The sequence below is a fragment of the Perna viridis genome, chromosome 6 (assembly GCF_037379345.1).
Source record: "Perna viridis isolate PV_CMFRI_1.1 ecotype Kerala chromosome 6, ASM3737934v1, whole genome shotgun sequence".
NCBI classification, from domain to species: Eukaryota; Metazoa; Mollusca; class Bivalvia; order Mytilida; family Mytilidae; genus Perna; species Perna viridis.
The window spans coordinates 18962790-18979555 of record NC_142450.1 but is presented as its reverse complement, the minus strand read 5'-3'; the positions used below and the strand labels follow the sequence as shown (position 1 = coordinate 18979555).

Below are 16766 nucleotides of genomic sequence, written 5' to 3'. Positions count from 1 at the left end.
ATTTGGAGATTTAAAGAGGTAGTGAAAGAAACACAAGTACTTCTATCAATAATAAAAACGTTTTACAAAATTTAGGCAAAACTGGAAAAGAGAAAGTTAGAAACATATACAAGTTTCTACAAGTTAAGTCTCTTGCTGATCTAAAGATCAAGCTTGAATACATTGGCTGTTCGCTTTAAAAAAAAACATTGATTCCTTTTCTGCAAATGTAGCTGAAAAAAACATTATTGTATTTTCAAAAAAATCCAATGTATGTCAAATGAATATCAAACGAATATCAAACGAATGTGGATTGAGTAACCACTTTCACACGGTCTCTGATGAGTACTTCATGTGCACCCTTTCTTACCAACTCTATGCAACATTTATATCAGGCAGGTCCATTTAGAACAGACTCAAAGCAGCAGAAGTTTATTCGCGTTTTTATATTCAACGTTTGTATTATAACATAGGGCAATGTATGTCAAAAGCTACGTGTATGCTAGAAAGTAACCCGTTCATAGCTTTAAAACGCCATAATGTGATTCAAAGACTGGGCAAATTGTTCGATGGTCCGCCGCTTTAAAACTGCAACAATTAATAGTTTTGGAAAACTTTCACGTGTTCATGTCCACTTCAATAGAAAACATTATCTTCTTTTGAAAATAGATTTTTGTTTACCTGTATATTGTGATTTCATGGTTGATTTATTAATTTATGATAGGGTGAAGTTTGTTACACGCTTAAAAAAAAACGAAATTTTACTTTCATATAAAAGTAGAGATTATTTTATATAGTTCTAAAATAATATATCTAACTTATATTGGTAAAGAAAATCAGACAAACAATTAATTGACGCGTGTCAACTGTTATGAATATTTTTTTTCATTCTTTAAGTACTGATCAGCCTTAAAATAACACCGAAGTTTAATGCCAATTATTGATGCATTTATTAATCCTAAAATTGTAAGATTGGAAATTATTCAGAAGGAGGAAATATTATTGTCACTGAAGATATTAGTAATCAAAATTTGGTCGCGTTTACTCTTGAAAGAGTAATCAAGTGAACCAAGGTTATAGCGGTAATCAAAATAATGTAATCCAGGGACAACAACCAGACATGGAAAATATACACAACAAAGAACGTAAAGTAACTAAAATCATACATACTTAGTAACAAAAGTGAATGAGCAACTCGGACTCCACTAAAACTGGGACTGGAAAGTACGTGGAATTTCCCTGTGAAAACTTTTTGCACTGTAACCAGTCAAACAAATACTTCATGATGTAAAGGAGATCAAGAAAATGAAGGCAGTAAGAGTTATTTAGGACGTAAAATTGTATTTGAGCAGTTTCTTCGGTTATATATAGATATGAATTAACATCACGCTTGGTTTTTAAACAGACCAATACTTAAATTTTTAATTTTTTTTATGTTTTCAGTACTTGCTTTATTTCTTTTTTCTTTTTCTTTTTCAAAAACAAACGGGATATATAAGCGCTAATAAAATAAATTTATAATTTGATTTTTCAGTAAATTATGGAAGGATACCAACCCCATGACATGCGAACGATCCCAAAATATGAGTTTAAAGTACTAAATTTTAGTTTTATCCTCATAGATAGCTGTTTGTCAAATTCTTCATTTTACAACTACAACAACGACAACAATCGTCCAATAAACCAAATGCAAGCAAGGTGAAATTCCAGGACATACTCTATCAACATGTAAAAGTAGACAAGATATAGTTCAGGTAGCAATACTTTTAACATATTTTATTATATTAATACGTGTTTTTCCCGAATATTCTAAGTTTAAAAAATTCCAATATTTCACACTGTGGGCCAAAAAAGGTAATTTCACTCTCGGACTTTTACTAGCTAAAACGTCAGAAAATAAACAATCCGCCGTTCACAAAACTAAAACCAATGTTGACAGTATGAATAATGGAGGAATACATTGAGATTTAATTCGACCGTGGAACAACTATCTTCGGCACTCGTTGTCATATTTTGGTTATTCATGATAACCAATTGATTATCTTATTATTCTTCCTTCAAACTAGTCGGATTACCAAGATGATAGCGGAAATTAAAAGAATGTAATCCAGGTACAACACCAGACAAGTGAAATAGACAAATACAAGACCATATATTAACTAAAATAATACATACAACGTAACAAGAGTAAATAAGAAACTCGGCGGACTCCACTAAAAACTGGGAGCGTGGACCATGTGCACCGGTAGAGTAAGCGTCCTCTGCTTTTCTACAAACCCCAGTCGAGTTGACCATAACAAGTCAAATTCGGGTAGACGAAAGAGGAAAGGAAAAGATTTACATATTGTACTAATCAGTTTTTTTGTGCATATGGATAGACCGTAACGATCCCCGAGTTCATAATGATAATTAAACTTCTGTAGTGATTACTCCGATGATTTAGAAACATAACTCTGTTACAGAAGCCAAATTGTAAGAAGTATAGTGCGATACAAAACTTCTGCTTAATAACGGCAAGCTAAGGCATAATGTTGGAGATATGATATGAAATTTCTATGCGCAGGTGCTGAAGGGATGTTGACACAGATGAAAGGAAAGTTGACAATTCTGACTGAAAATCCATCAACCTATAAAGGTATGCCCACGGAACGGTCTCTGCTTTGCTAATCGGAAACTTGCACATGTATTGACGGGTGGCCAGTTGTAAATACAGGTTTGTCAGTTATGTTTAAATTTGATATAGCGTTTCTGCCTCAATTTATAATAGTAGCAAATTGAAATGACTTACATTTATGTAAAACAATCCAGGGCAACCCATAACTTAAACGAGACTTGTATTTAGAAAAAAAAAAGTATTCTTTAACATTCTTAAGTAGTCAACTATGAAATACATCAATAAATAGTGTAAATAAACTTGAAGATAGAACACTATATCTGGGCTTCACCAAATGATTGTTTAAATGGGCGTTTGATTATGCTTGAATGTCTGTAACGGATATTTAATCCATCTCAGGATGATAACAATTGACCAATTGATCAAACATTGCCTTGTTTTAGTCTGACAGCCTAACTGGGATCTTAATTCTGACTCATATGTATACATGCATGCATGCTATCCATTTTCAATCGGGCACACCATTCTGACTCCAAGCCGAACAATCGTCATTTAATTTCCGTGTACTTCGCGGAGATACAATTAATACTTCAATGTAACTCAGTCATGGATCGACGAACTTCCGCACTCCTGACAAGCATGCTGCCTTGGAACAACCGAGACGGGTACATCGAATTGAAACATGACTAATGGAAGGACACTAAGGAATCATATATTCGATTAATAAATACTTTTATCATGTTATTTACTTTTTTTGTAATAATCAATATAGAAGTTATCAAAAGGTAGATAAATACACAAGATTAATTAAAAGAAATCATTTTAATAATCAAGAAAAGGCAAGTCAATGATGATAATGAATGAGCATACAAAATAAATAACATCAACACAGAAGACGAAATATTGCACTTTTAAACCACTTTCTGTTTTACGCATACAAAAATACATCATATCACAGTACAACAATTTTTATAGATTTCATTTTTCCCATATTTTCACAATTTTTGAAACTTCCTTCCTCTTTAACTCACTTCACTTACTAGACACTTTATACCATGACTGTAATTGAAGCTGGAGACAGTAATTGTATCAAGGAAACTTCGGATTATATCTTTTCTATATTTAACATTTGAAATTAGAACTGAAGATTTTTAACATTGTTTCAATTGCTGTTGATTTAGTTCAAAAGTTAAAATGTCATTTTGGAAAATTAATCATAACTTGTGATAACATAACAAACGTTTGATTTTACATTTTTGATTTTTTTTCGTAAAAACTATTGCTGAATTCGTGTGCAATAATAATATTTCAATGTATTAATTTTCGCGGTGTACCAACTTTCGCTATTTTTGCGGTGGTACCTTCGAAACTGGTAGTTCACAATATATACGTTTATCAATTTCGGAAACCGTGAAAATTGATACCTGCAAATTTGTTCACTAAACAAAATCTTCAACAAAGATCAACAGCAAATACTAATACGTTACTTTAAAATTTAAAAGAAACTACTACCCCAATTAGCAAAAAGTGAATCAAGTATGGCCATTTTGGTTTCTTTCTTCTTTATACATTTGAGTTGACTGGCGGCACAATGTTGTGGAAGTTCAATTTCCATCAATTTACACTGAGGGATGATATCTGGACAGTAGACTGCAATTTTCCTTCTCAGAGGGTTCTCTGGTAGACATCGGAACGATTTATCCATTCTTGGTACGTTCGGAGTTTTTTCACTAAAAAAAATACAAACAAATGAAAATTAAATTCATTATTATGTTTTTGGATTAGGCAGGTTTTACATCATCAGTAGTTATTTTAAAAAGACTTTAGATAACAATATTATCATAAAGTGTCCCGTTTATGTATGGTTCGGTTTGGTTAGATTTCCAAATCGAAAATGGAATACCGGAACCATCAATCCGACGTTCAAAAAATGTGCTCAGTTATATTTAAATTAAATTATTTCAAATATATCTACCTTGGTTAATACATAATCTATATTAATATAAAAGCGACGAAACAAAACATAAATTCATGTACAGTACCATAACGGTTATTGCATCATTTTTATATGAAAATTAGTAAAACATCAAGTAGGCACAATTAAATGTAATGTCTGAACCAAACAAAACCACTGCACTTACATGCACTCGGTGTAGGAAACTATTTGTTGCCATGGACGAATTACTTTACACATAGTACGGATGTTTTCATATTCGTACCAGACTGTGGTCAGATTTACATTTCTACCGGGACAGATATTTCCACATTCAACCTTCTTTTGTACGAAATCTTGTTCTGTTCCTAGGTAGGCATCACAAGTTCTGAAATTCGTCATATACCTTAAGATTTCTTTTATATTAATTAGCGATTTATTTATTTTTTACTATTTCTAAGTAAAAAATACTTTGTATGATGCAAGATATAATGTCTTTCAAATGAGACAAAATTAAAAATCATATAAGAAAATGTAAGTTTGCTATAAGCTTTTTATTCCAATCTTCAGGAGTTAAAATGAAACTGATGTCATTTTCGTGTCGGGTCTTAAAACGGAAAATGACACGAAATGGAAACAACGAAAATTTGTTCAGATAAAGAAAGTACTCAGGGCACTTTTAAGATAGATATTTAAACGATGTCTGCAAGAAATAGTTTAAGTTATACGAAATTATTACACATCAGTCTTATAAACTTATTTTCATAATACTAACTCTGTGTTTCTGTAAGTATAATCTGGATTGTAGAATTCTGAAGCATTTTCAACAAAGTCCAACATCTTTTTATCATTCCGTAACGCCTTTTCTATGGTATCACTGCGAGCAATAGAAGTAAATGACATTAGAAATGGAAATAGCCTTTTCTCTTGTGTATGTCGTTATGACGATATATTGCTTAAAGTATTTTTTGGTCTTTGTTGGATTATTTGTATTCGATTATTTGTTTATAGTTTGTTATTTTATTTTTTTTTTTCTTTTATTTTCTTATGTTTTAGATTTTGTTTTCTTTATTTGTTTATTTTCTTATAAAAAAAAAAAAAGAAAATAAAGTTTCACTTACTGTGGATAATCCATATGTTGATCACATATCTTTTCTCTTGACCATTTCAGTTCATCAGGATCAATTTTGCATTTTTGCTTAAAGGCACTAGTTGCAGTAAATGCGACAAAGCAAATTGCTAGATACTTATTCTAAAAATTAAAAATAAGAATTGAACCTTTTAAAGTATCATCAAAGAGAGGCACGTATTGCTCAAAGACATCCTCCGTAATGATGTTGAACATTCATTGTAATTACACAAGAACAACTGACTTAATCGTAGACAGCATGTATTAACATCAACAATTAAAAATAGGGTGTCTTTGTTGCTGTTTTAAAGGGAATAGAAAAGCTTCTCTTTCCATTACTGAAAATTGCCTTCTGTGTATATTCTATATCTTCATCATCTAAAAGTTTAACTTCACTTACCATTTTTAATAATCTTAACTGTTCAAAGTATATGGTTAGTATGTTGCAAATTGTAGTTACAGAGGTTATATATATACTAAATGTTGACATCTGTGGTTTTATAAGTTGTGATTAACTACTTAACAACAGACCATTAAAAACGTCATGTTATTACACCTGTGTATACACATGACGTAAGACCATTTTAAAAAGATCGCTGATTGGGTCTTAGTTTATTTTTTAGTTCAGTTCAAGGAAATGTTTTTATTTCCTGAAAAATCGACTATAAAAGTAGGATAATGTAAAACTGGAATCATAAAGAGCAATCAGTCTCCAATTAGTACAGGAACAGAACAAAATGGTAAGATCGAAGTTTTACATATACATGTTCATCCATTTTGTTTTTTTGTATACTTAATGACTATATGGTATTTGCTATTACATACTGTTTAATATACTAAAATTGTCCATGTTTTGCTATATCTATCACCCCTCTCCCAAAACGAAAACACAACAAACTAGCGTTTGAGAATTTTATAATCCTGATCAACGAATTTGAATAAGAAGATAAATTTGACCTTTCTTAAAAGCTATTTTATTTTTTGTGTACAGCAGTTTTCTTATTTGAAAAATTAAAATGCACTGACAGTATACTAGATGCTGATATGCTGTCATTGACCCTATATACAAATATGGCACCGCCTATTTTACAATCGCTGAATCAACAATCTAAATATCGATGTGTCACCATCAACGAAATCAGTAGTAGGAAGGAAATGTAATAAATACGTTGTATTTAAATTAAACTGATAAAAATAGTTATTATCAATAGAAATAAGATACAAGTCACGAATAGAAAAGAAATCGGCAAATGGTCTTGAGTAACCCCGACTCTGGGTCACATCTGTATATTTTTATTATTTCCAATCAATACATTGTCCTTGTCTGTGTATAAAAGTAAATATGTATCTGGCTAGTATGGATTGGTTTTTTTTACAATAGCCTTCGGATTGAATAATAACATTGTATCATTCTTTTTTATGCATCATGACTTTTTCTTCCATTTATAAGATAAATGACCTGTAATGGATACAACTTATGATCTCCTGTGATTATTCAAAACGAGAATTTTACAACATGCAAAACTTGAAATGAATGTTCTATTGATTTCCTTTTCTGAAATATAAGCTAACATATATTAATACAAAATAAAACTAAAACGAAGTTTCTTCCACAAGAACATATCGTTCAGAATTTATCGAAATAGTTGATCCTGAAATTATGGAGGATACAATTGATTACTTTTGTTACTTAAGAACAGCAATTAGTTCGTATGGCATTTTGAATGTAATGAAACACATTATACTGAATGAAACTATCTGCTTTTATTACAGATGATGCCATTGTTTGCTGTTTTTATGTTAGCCTCTCTTTCCGGGGCCTTTTCTTTGATAATACCACATGGACATTCAAGTTCACCAAATATAGGTCTTCAGAGATTCCTCGATTTTGTTCCATTGAAAGAACGAACGTTGGCAGCATGTAACCAGTACCATGGAATGTACAATCAGTGTCTTCCTCCAGTAAACTGGATGTGTGATAAACCAGCCGATTACAAAGTTTTTAATAAGTACGATTATTTAACATTTTAATGAATATGTACCAAGTTCTGCATTTATTTTCATTTCACTCTGTTTTATCATAGAAAATATATAGTGCTGATTGCAAAAATCAATTGATACATTTATCAGTTATTGGAATATACAATGTAGTTAGTTCTATTTCTTTCTATTATCAAAATAGTTAACACGTGTTAATCATACATGTAAGTCAAATTAGTACATCAAAAAAGATGTACAACAAAATCGCAAAATTAATTTCTATAAGGTATTTGATATTAAATAATTAAGTAGTTTATTAAATTAATACATATATTTAAAATGTTTATTTAGAGCTACATTCATCCAAGAACTGGTCTATGCACCTGACGTGATTGTCAACCACCTTTCAGCAGCATGTTTAGGCAATGCCAAGGATAAAACGTAAGATATATATTTTTTTAAAGATGTTGCATGTACAACGTTTATTCACGATGATGAAATACCTACTTATGTACTTTTCAGTAATCAATTAATGATAATAACGAAAACCATTAAATATCTATACACCAGGAATTAAAAAATAAAGATTAATTGTTGTAATCAATACTTACATTAATTATTTCTAAACTGTTATACCCATCTAAAATGAAAGTTTTCGTAATTTCAAATTGGTTCAGTTAAGATTTATGTTCGAATACATTAATACATTTGAACCGGTTTAAAAGAATTCATCAAGTGTTTGACTTGGTCAGGTTTCGTTGTACAATTTAAATGATTTTCTTGATTATCTTTCTAAATGTTCAACATATATTTGGTCCATTTCAAGTTCATTAAAATGTTTGGTATAACTCTTTTATTATATGCATTACACGACACTCAGGTCCATCTACTCACGTGTATCACTTTGTTCATAATTGTTTTCTTATTGTAGTGTATCAAAAGTTTATACAAAACATCCAGTGTGTAGAGAAGTCAAAACATTGATTGAATTCGTAAATTTGGGAAATGAAGTTTGTCAGGTTGTCTTTAATAATGAAGAGGCCAATATTCAAAAACTTTACAGAACAGAATGTCTTAACGGGTAAGTGTTATCTTTTTTTTTTTTTTTTTTTTTTTTTTTTTTTTTGAATACATCATATTTCCGATTGATGATTCACTTAATGTACAGAAAAGCTATCATTGTCTTTGTTTTTGTGGTGACCGTAGTCGAAGATTTGTGTCGTTCCTTTATGAAATATCCGTATTCTTTTTTTTTAATTTCGTCTTTAGGATGCATATATATAAGTGTAATCAAAAGACCCCAGATTCGAACGGTTATTAAATGTATATATTTTAAGGCTAAAAACTAGGAAGGGAAACTAGTCACACTCAACAATGATCATGAACAAAATAAATAATATATACAAAGAAACAAATGTATTTATTTTTTGTTTTATTTTAATTTACAGTGACCCTTCAGTAAAGGCAGAATTCCGACAAAGGTGTGCATTTGATTATGGAACCAAGATAGACTACTACTGCAAACCAACAAACTTCGTCTCCAGGAAAATCGCCGTTCATTGTCCAGTGTCCGGCTTTGTGCTCACTACACATAAGGTTGCTACTGCCTGCAGCTGTGTTAAAATGAGTTGCAAAGCTTAAAGTAAAAACAAACAAAAAAACAATAAATCCATACTATCGAAATCTGTGATATAATTTTCACGAAAAGGCAAGTGCAATATCATTCCATGTGTCGTTTTTTGTACTAAAGTATTGTATTGATGTTAATGATTCGATGTAATAAAATATAAACTTGTATTAATATCTGTTTTTCGTTATACTTGAACCAGCGAAGATAATTGTTTGGAATGTAAACACAAAATGTCTTTATTTGTTTACATTATAAAACAAATCCTCTTATAATTTGAAAATCTTATAACAGGGCAAATTCAAAACATAGATAAATCTCTCTTACGTTTTTTATATAAAAATCATAATAAATTTAGAGGTAACAAAAAGGCTACCATAGATTGGGCCATTTTGTCCTCCATCATTAAAAGATCAATTAACCTAAAGGCGTGTATTTTGCATGTAGTTTGAACTAAAATATATGAAGTATTTCATCCTTATGACACACATAATGATTGATAACAGCTTCTAAATTAAGCTATATAAATTCCTGTGCACGTGGAAATGTTTTTAAAATACTAAAAGTTACAAGTCAATGCATCATAGTTTTGAAAGACTTGTTGTCGATAGTTGAACTACTAGCAATTCAAGGAATTCGCCCTCTTTGACGCGATTGAAAACATTTCTAGTAATATGTGGCGATATAATCTTCAAATTGGTGATTTGGTGTAATCCCTCATGCTAGGAATCATCCGTTATTCTCATCGTGTTTGTATAATAGTACGGGTACGAATTTGATAGAGGAAAGTAGTCTAATGCCTAAAGTGTTAGATTTAAACTACTGAAAACCAGGGATGGATCAACTCGATTTATTAAATGTCCTCTTTCTGGTATGCATTCAAACATATACCAAACTACATCCCATGAACCTTTCATCCAGTTAATTGATTTTATTGAAAACAATAATTGAAGCAAGGAAGACTAAAATCAGTGTTATATTTTAGTAGTCCTGTGTTAAATGTTTTCACGAGTGTGTAAACTTGGCTGTTCCATAGAGGACGCAGAATTAGTCGGGGATGTTGATCTCCATACTGATCAGAATGAGTTTCTTAAGATTTCGTAGTGATTCACAAATATTTGTTATAGTAACAATGGGATAACATCTTGTACTCTTTTATTTCCTGTTGTCTTAAATTGGATGATTCATAAAACCACGTGGAGATTTAATGATTTATTCCATTTCGTCCATGGGTGGACATAGGGCGACTACAGTTTTTCTCCATTCGCTTCGGTTTTAGGCGATGGTGTTACAATTCTTCCACGTTAGTCCTACTCTCTTCAGTTCAGAGTTCAAACCCCTCCTCCAGGTGTTCTTTGGTCTTCCTCTTTTTCTTTGCCCTTGGGGATTCCAATCTAAAGCTTGTTTTGTAGTGTTTTTATTGTTCTTCCTTAAAGTATGACCAATCCATTTCCATTTTCGGGTTCGAATGGTGTTTTCTATTGGTTGTTGTTTTGTTCTTTGCCAGAGTTTCTTGTTTGTTATTTTTTCTGGCCATCTGATATTCAGTATATTCCTTAGGCACTTGTTAACAAAGACTTGTATAGATTTCATGGTGTTTTCTGTTTCTCTCCAGGTCTCGCAACCGAATAACAGGACAGACTTAACATTGCTGTTGAAAATTCTGATCATTTCTTCGGAGATTTAAAGAGGTAGTGAAAGAAACACAAGTACTTCTATCAATAATAAAAACGTGTTACAAACTTTAGGCAAAACTGGAAAGTTAGAAACATATATTTTTGGTCCTACATGTTAAGTCTCTTGCTAATCTAAAGATCAAGCTTGAATACATTAGCTGTTCGCTTTAAAAAAACATTGATTCCTTTTCTGCAAATGTAGCTGAAAAAAACATTACTGTATTTTAAAACAAATCCAATGTATTTCAAATGAATATCAAATGAATGTGGATTGAGTAATCACTTTCACACGGTCTCTGATGAGTACTTCATGTGCACCCTTTCCTACCAACTCTATGCAACATTTATATCAGACAGGTCCATTTAGAACAGACTCAAAGCAGCAGAAGTTTATTCGCGCTTTTATATTCAACGTTTGTATTATAACATAGGGCAATGTATGTCAAAAGCTACGTGTATGCTAGAAAGTAACCCGTTCATAGCTTTAAAACGCCATAATGTGATTCAAAGACTGGGCAAATTGTTCGATGGTCCTCCGCTTTAAAACTGCAACAATTAACAGTTCTGGAAAATTTTTACGTGGAAACGTGGAAAATCATTTTGATTTTTCAGTAAATTATGGAAGGATACCAACCCCATGACATGCGAACGATCCCAAAATATGAGTTTAAAGTACTAAATTTTAGTTTCATCCTCATAGATAGCTGTTTGTCAAATTCTCCATTTTACAACTACAACAACAACAACAATCGTCCAATAAACCAAATGCAAGCAAGGTGAAATTCTAGGACATACTCTATCAACATGTAATATTAGACAATATCTAGTTGAAGTAGCAATGCTTTTATCATATTTTATTATATAAATGCAGTGTTTTTCCCGAATATTCTCAGTTAAAAAAAATCAAATATTTCACACTGTGAGCCAAAAAAGGTAATTTCACTCTCGGACTTTTACTAGATAAAACGTCAGAAAAAAAACAAATAAACAATCCGCCGTTCACAAAACTAAAATCAATATTGACAGTACAAATAATGGAGGAATACACTGAGATTTAATTCGACCGTAAAACAACTATCTTCGGCACTCGTTGTCATATTTTGGTTATTCATGATAACCAATTGATTATCTTATTATTCTTCCTTCAAACTAGTCGGATTATCAAGATGACAGCGGAAATCAAAAGAATGTAATCCAGGTACAACACCAGACAATGGAAATAGACAAACACTACCAAGACCATATATTAAATAAAATAATACATACAACGTAACAAGAGTAAATAAGAAACTCAGCGGACTCCACTAAAAACTGGGAGCGTGGACCATGTGCACCGGTAGAGTAAGCGTCCTCTGCTTTTCTATAAACCCCAGTCGAGTTGACCATAACAAGTCAAATTCGGGTAGACGAAAGAGGAAAGGAAAAGATTTACATATTGTACAAATCAGTTTTTTATGGTGCATATGGATAGACCGTAACGATCCCCGAGTTCATAATGATAATTAAACTTCTTTAGTGATTACTCCAATGATTTAGAAACATAACTATGTTACAGAAGCCAAATTGTAAGAAGTCTAGTTTAACAATGTTAATAACAGCAATCTAAGGCATAATGTTGGAGATATGATATGAAATTTCTATGCGCAGGTGCTGAAGGGATGTTGCCACAGATGAAAGGATAGTTGACAATTCTGACTGAAAATCCATCAACCTATAAAGGTATGCCCACGGAACGGTCTCTACTTTGCTAATCGGAAACTTGCACATGTATTGACGGGTGGCCAGTTGTAAATACATGTTTGTCAGTTATGTTCAAACTTGATAGCGTTTCTGCCTCAATTTATAATAGTAGCAAATTGAAATGACTTACATTTATGTAAAACAATCCAGTGCAACCCAAAACTTAAAAGAGACTTGTATTTAGAAAAAAAAGTATTCTTTAACATTCCTAAGTAGTCATCTATGAAATACATCAATAAATAGTGTAAATAAGATATAAACTTGAAGATAGAACAATATATCTCGGCTTCACCAAATGATTGTTTAAATGGGCGTTTGATTATGCTTTAATGTCTGTAACGGATATTTAATCCATCTCAGGATGATAACAATTGACCAATTGATCAAACATTGCCTTGTTTTAGTCTGACAGCCTAACTGGGATCTTAATTCTCACACATAGGTATACATGCATGCTATCCATTTTCAATCGGGCACACCATTCTGACTCCAAGCCGAACAATCGTCACTCAATTTCCGTGTAGTTCGCGGAGATACTATTAATACTTCAATGTAACTCAGTCATGGATCGAAGAACTTTCGCACTCCTGACAAGCATGCTGCCCTGGAACCACCGAGACGGGTACATCGAATTGAAACATGACTAATGGAAGGACACTAAGGAATCATATATTCCATTAATAAATACTTTTATCATGTTATTTACTTTTTTGTAATAATCAATGTAGAAGTTATCAAAAGGTAAATTAAATTAGATAAAGTCCAATTGTACCACGTTTCACCGTTATGTTAATTATGTACATTAATATATTTTAATATCTTATTTTTTTCAATTGCTATTCCAATGTCTACGGTTGATTTTCCTACTCATGTTAAACTCGAATAGAAAATTAATGCACATATTTACATGAAGCTCTTATATGATTATTTTTAAAGCTTAAATATGAAAGTCTAAATAAAATTGAATAACAATTTTATATCAGTCTATGGTTATATTCAGCATCCTAGTTAAAGTCGCGTAATCAATTTACAATAATATCAAAATTCTTGTAATGACTAAGTTGTCACCAGAAATAGACTGAACTTGGACTTACCTTTAATTATAAGAGTATAAAACCAAATTTCGACTAACGTTTTTTATAGAAATGTTTATTTTTTAATCATATTTTTGAATTCTTAATCGAGAAAAACCCAGATTTTCAGTGTTTATTTGTAGATATGACACTACTATATATTCAAAAGATTCTGTGTTGTCTTTGTCTTCCTTTTGTTGATTTTGTTTTTGTTGTTGTAAATTTTATTTTTCCGTTTTTTTTTATGTTTGTTTGTTTGTGCTTATTTGTTTGCATTTTTTTCAAGGGAAACTTTTTCTCTGGATTTTACAGTCGGTAGTTAAATATACAAGATTAATTAGAAGAAATCATTTTAATAATCAAGAAAAGGCAAGTCAATGATGATAATGAATGAGCATACAAAATAAATAACATCAACACAGAAGACATAATATTGCACTTTTAAACCACTTTCTGTTTTACACATACAAAAATACATCCTATCACAGCACAACAGTTTATAGATTTCATTTCTCCCATATTTTCACAATGGTTGAAACTTTCTTCCTCTTTAACTCACTTCACTTACTAGACACTTTATACCATGACTGTAATTGAAGCTGGAGACAGTAATTGTATCAAGGAAACTTCGGATTATATCTTTTCTATATTTAACATTTGAAATTAGAACTGAAGATTTTTTACATTGTTTCAATTGCTGTTGATTTAGTTCAAAAGTTAAAATGTCATTTTGGAAAATTAATCATAACTTGTGATAACATAACAAACGTTTGATTTTACATTTTTCATTTTTTTTTCGTAAAAAATATTGCTGAATTCTTGTGCAATAATAATATTTCAATGTATTAATTTTCGCGGTGTACCAACTTTCGCTATTTTTGCGGTGGTACCTTCGAAACTGGTAGTTCACAATATATACGTTTATCAATTTCGGTAACCGTGAAAATTGATACCTGTAAATTTGTTCACTAAACAAAAATCTTCAACAAAGATCAACAGCAAATACTAATACGTTACTTTAAAATTTAAAAGAAACTACTACCCCAATTAGAAAAAAGTGAATCAAGTATGGCCATTTTGGTTTCTTTCTTCTTTATACATTTGAGTTGACTGGCGGCACAATGTTGTGGAAGTTCAATTTCCATCAATTTACACTGAGGGATGATATCTGGACAGTAGACTGCAATTTTCCTTCTCAGGGGGTTCTCTGGTAGACATCGGAACGATTTATCCATTCTTGGTACGTTCGGAGTTTTTTCACTAAAATAAAAAAAATACAAACAAATGAAAATTAAATTAATTATTATGTTTTCGGATTAGGCAGGTTTTACATCATCAGTAGTTACTTTAAAAAGACTTTAGATAACAATATTATCATAAAGTGTCCCGTTTATGTATGGTTCGGTTTGGTTAGATTTCCAAATCGAAAATGGAATACCGGAACCATCAATCCGACGTTCAAAAAATGTGCTCAGTTATATTTAAATTAAATTAATTCAAATATATCTACCTTGGTTAATACATAATCTATATTAATATAAAAGCGACGAATCAAAACATAAATTCATGTACAGTACCATAACGGTTATTGCATCATTTTTATATGAAAATTAGTAAAACATCAAGTAGGCACAATTAAATGTAATGTCTGAACCAAACAAAACCACTGCACTTACTTGCACTCGGTGTAGGAAACAATTTGTTGCCATGGACGAATTACTTTACACATAGTACGGATGTTTTCATATTCGTACCAGACTGTGGTCAGATTTACATTTCTACCGGGGCAGATATTTCCACATTCAACCTTCTTTTGTACGAAATCTTGTTCTGTTCCTAGGTAGGCATCACAAGTTCTGAAATTCGTCATATACCTTAAGATTTCTTTTATATTAATTAGCAATTTATTTATTTTTTACTATTCTAAGTAAAAAATACTTTGTATGGTGTAAGATATAATGTCGTGCAAATAAATGAGACAAAATTAAAAATCATATAAGAAAATGTAAGTTTGCTATAAGCTTTTTATTCCTATCTTCAGGAGTTAAAATGAAACTGATGTCATTTTCGTGTCGGGTCTTAAAACGGAAAATGACAAGAAATGGAAACAACGAAAATTTATTCAGATTAAGAAAGTACTCAGGGCACTTTTAGGATACATATTTAAACGATGTCTGCAAGAAATAGTTTAAGTTATATGAAATTATTACACATCAGTCTTATAAACTTATTTTCATAATACTCACTCTGTGTTACTGTAAGTATAATCTGGATTGAAGAATTCTGAAGCATTTTCAACAAAGTCCAACATCTTTTTATCATTCTGTAACGCCTTTTCTATGGTATCACTGCGAAAAATAGAAGTAAATGACATTAGAAATAGAAATAGCCTTTTCTCTTGTGTATGTCGTTATGACGATATATTGCTTAAAGTATTTTTTGGTCTTTGTTGGATTATTTGTATTCGATTATTTGTTTCAAGTTTGTTTTTTTTTTTCTTTTATTTTCTTATGTTTTAGATTTTGTTTTCTTTATTTGTTTATTTTCTTATAAAAAGAAAAGAAAATAAAGTTTCACTTACTGTGGATAATCCATATGTTGATCACATATCTTTTCTCTTGACCATTTCAGTTCGTCAGGATCAATTTTGCATGTTTGCTTAAAGGCACTAGTTGCAGTAAATGCGATAAAGCAAATAGCTAGATACTTAATCTAAAAATAAAAAAAAAGAGAATTGAACCTTTTAAAGTATCATCAAATAGAGGCACGTATTGTTTAAAGACATCCTACATAATGATTTAAACATTCATTGTTATTCCACAGCAAAAACTGACTTAATCGTAGACAGCGTGTATTAACATCAAAATTCAATAATAGGGTGTCTTTCTTGCTGTTTTAAAGGGAATAGAATTTTTTTTTCTTACTGAATATTGCCTTCTGTGTATATCCTATATCTGCATCATATAAAAGTTTAATTTCACTTACCATTTTCAATAATCTTAACTGTTCAAAGTG

The 16766-nt window shown here is 31.0% G+C and overlaps 3 protein-coding genes across 3 annotated transcripts; 1 reads left to right on the top strand and 2 right to left on the bottom strand.

The window, feature by feature from the left end:
• Positions 1 to 3437: 3437 nt before the first annotated feature.
• Positions 3438 to 5770, bottom strand: LOC148613947 (uncharacterized). Its single transcript, XM_088586146.1, has 4 exons — positions 5648 to 5770; positions 5302 to 5403; positions 4735 to 4914; positions 3438 to 4323 (listed from the first exon to the last, which is right to left on the bottom strand). The coding sequence occupies exons 1-4, from the start codon at positions 5659 to 5661 to the stop codon at positions 4089 to 4091; spliced, it is 531 nt and encodes a 176-aa protein (XP_088442272.1). The 5' UTR covers positions 5662 to 5770; the 3' UTR covers positions 3438 to 4088.
• Positions 5771 to 6260: 490 nt separating this feature from the next.
• On the top strand, positions 6261 to 9415 carry LOC148613946 (uncharacterized). The gene is made up of 5 exons (XM_088586145.1): positions 6261 to 6395; positions 7429 to 7664; positions 7987 to 8076; positions 8567 to 8716; positions 9084 to 9415. The coding sequence occupies exons 1-5, from the start codon at positions 6393 to 6395 to the stop codon at positions 9274 to 9276; spliced, it is 672 nt and encodes a 223-aa protein (XP_088442271.1). The 5' UTR covers positions 6261 to 6392; the 3' UTR covers positions 9277 to 9415.
• Positions 9416 to 13955: 4540 nt separating this feature from the next.
• On the bottom strand, positions 13956 to 16761 carry LOC148613945 (uncharacterized). The gene is made up of 5 exons (XM_088586144.1): positions 16737 to 16761; positions 16333 to 16463; positions 15998 to 16099; positions 15428 to 15607; positions 13956 to 15011 (listed from the first exon to the last, which is right to left on the bottom strand). The coding sequence occupies exons 1-5, from the start codon at positions 16737 to 16739 to the stop codon at positions 14777 to 14779; spliced, it is 651 nt and encodes a 216-aa protein (XP_088442270.1). The 5' UTR covers positions 16740 to 16761; the 3' UTR covers positions 13956 to 14776.
• Positions 16762 to 16766: the final 5 nt, after the last annotated feature.

Excerpts from the sequence above, each read along its gene's own strand:
- LOC148613947 (XM_088586146.1), bottom strand. Across the intron at positions 4,915-5,301 it reads TATACTTACAGAAACACAGA|AACTTGTGATGCCTACCTAG; the intron begins GTTAGTATTATG and ends GACGAATTTCAG. Across the intron at positions 4,324-4,734 it reads GTTTCCTACACCGAGTGCAT|TGAAAAAACTCCGAACGTAC; the intron begins GTAAGTGCAGTG and ends TATTTTTTTTAG.
- LOC148613946 (XM_088586145.1), top strand. Across the intron at positions 8,077-8,566 it reads GGCAATGCCAAGGATAAAAC|TGTATCAAAAGTTTATACAA; the intron begins GTAAGATATATA and ends TTCTTATTGTAG. Across the intron at positions 8,717-9,083 it reads AGAACAGAATGTCTTAACGG|TGACCCTTCAGTAAAGGCAG; the intron begins GTAAGTGTTATC and ends TTTAATTTACAG.
- LOC148613945 (XM_088586144.1), bottom strand. Across the intron at positions 16,100-16,332 it reads CAACATATGGATTATCCACA|TGATACCATAGAAAAGGCGT; the intron begins GTAAGTGAAACT and ends TATTTTTCGCAG. Across the intron at positions 15,012-15,427 it reads GTTTCCTACACCGAGTGCAA|TGAAAAAACTCCGAACGTAC; the intron begins GTAAGTGCAGTG and ends TTTTTATTTTAG.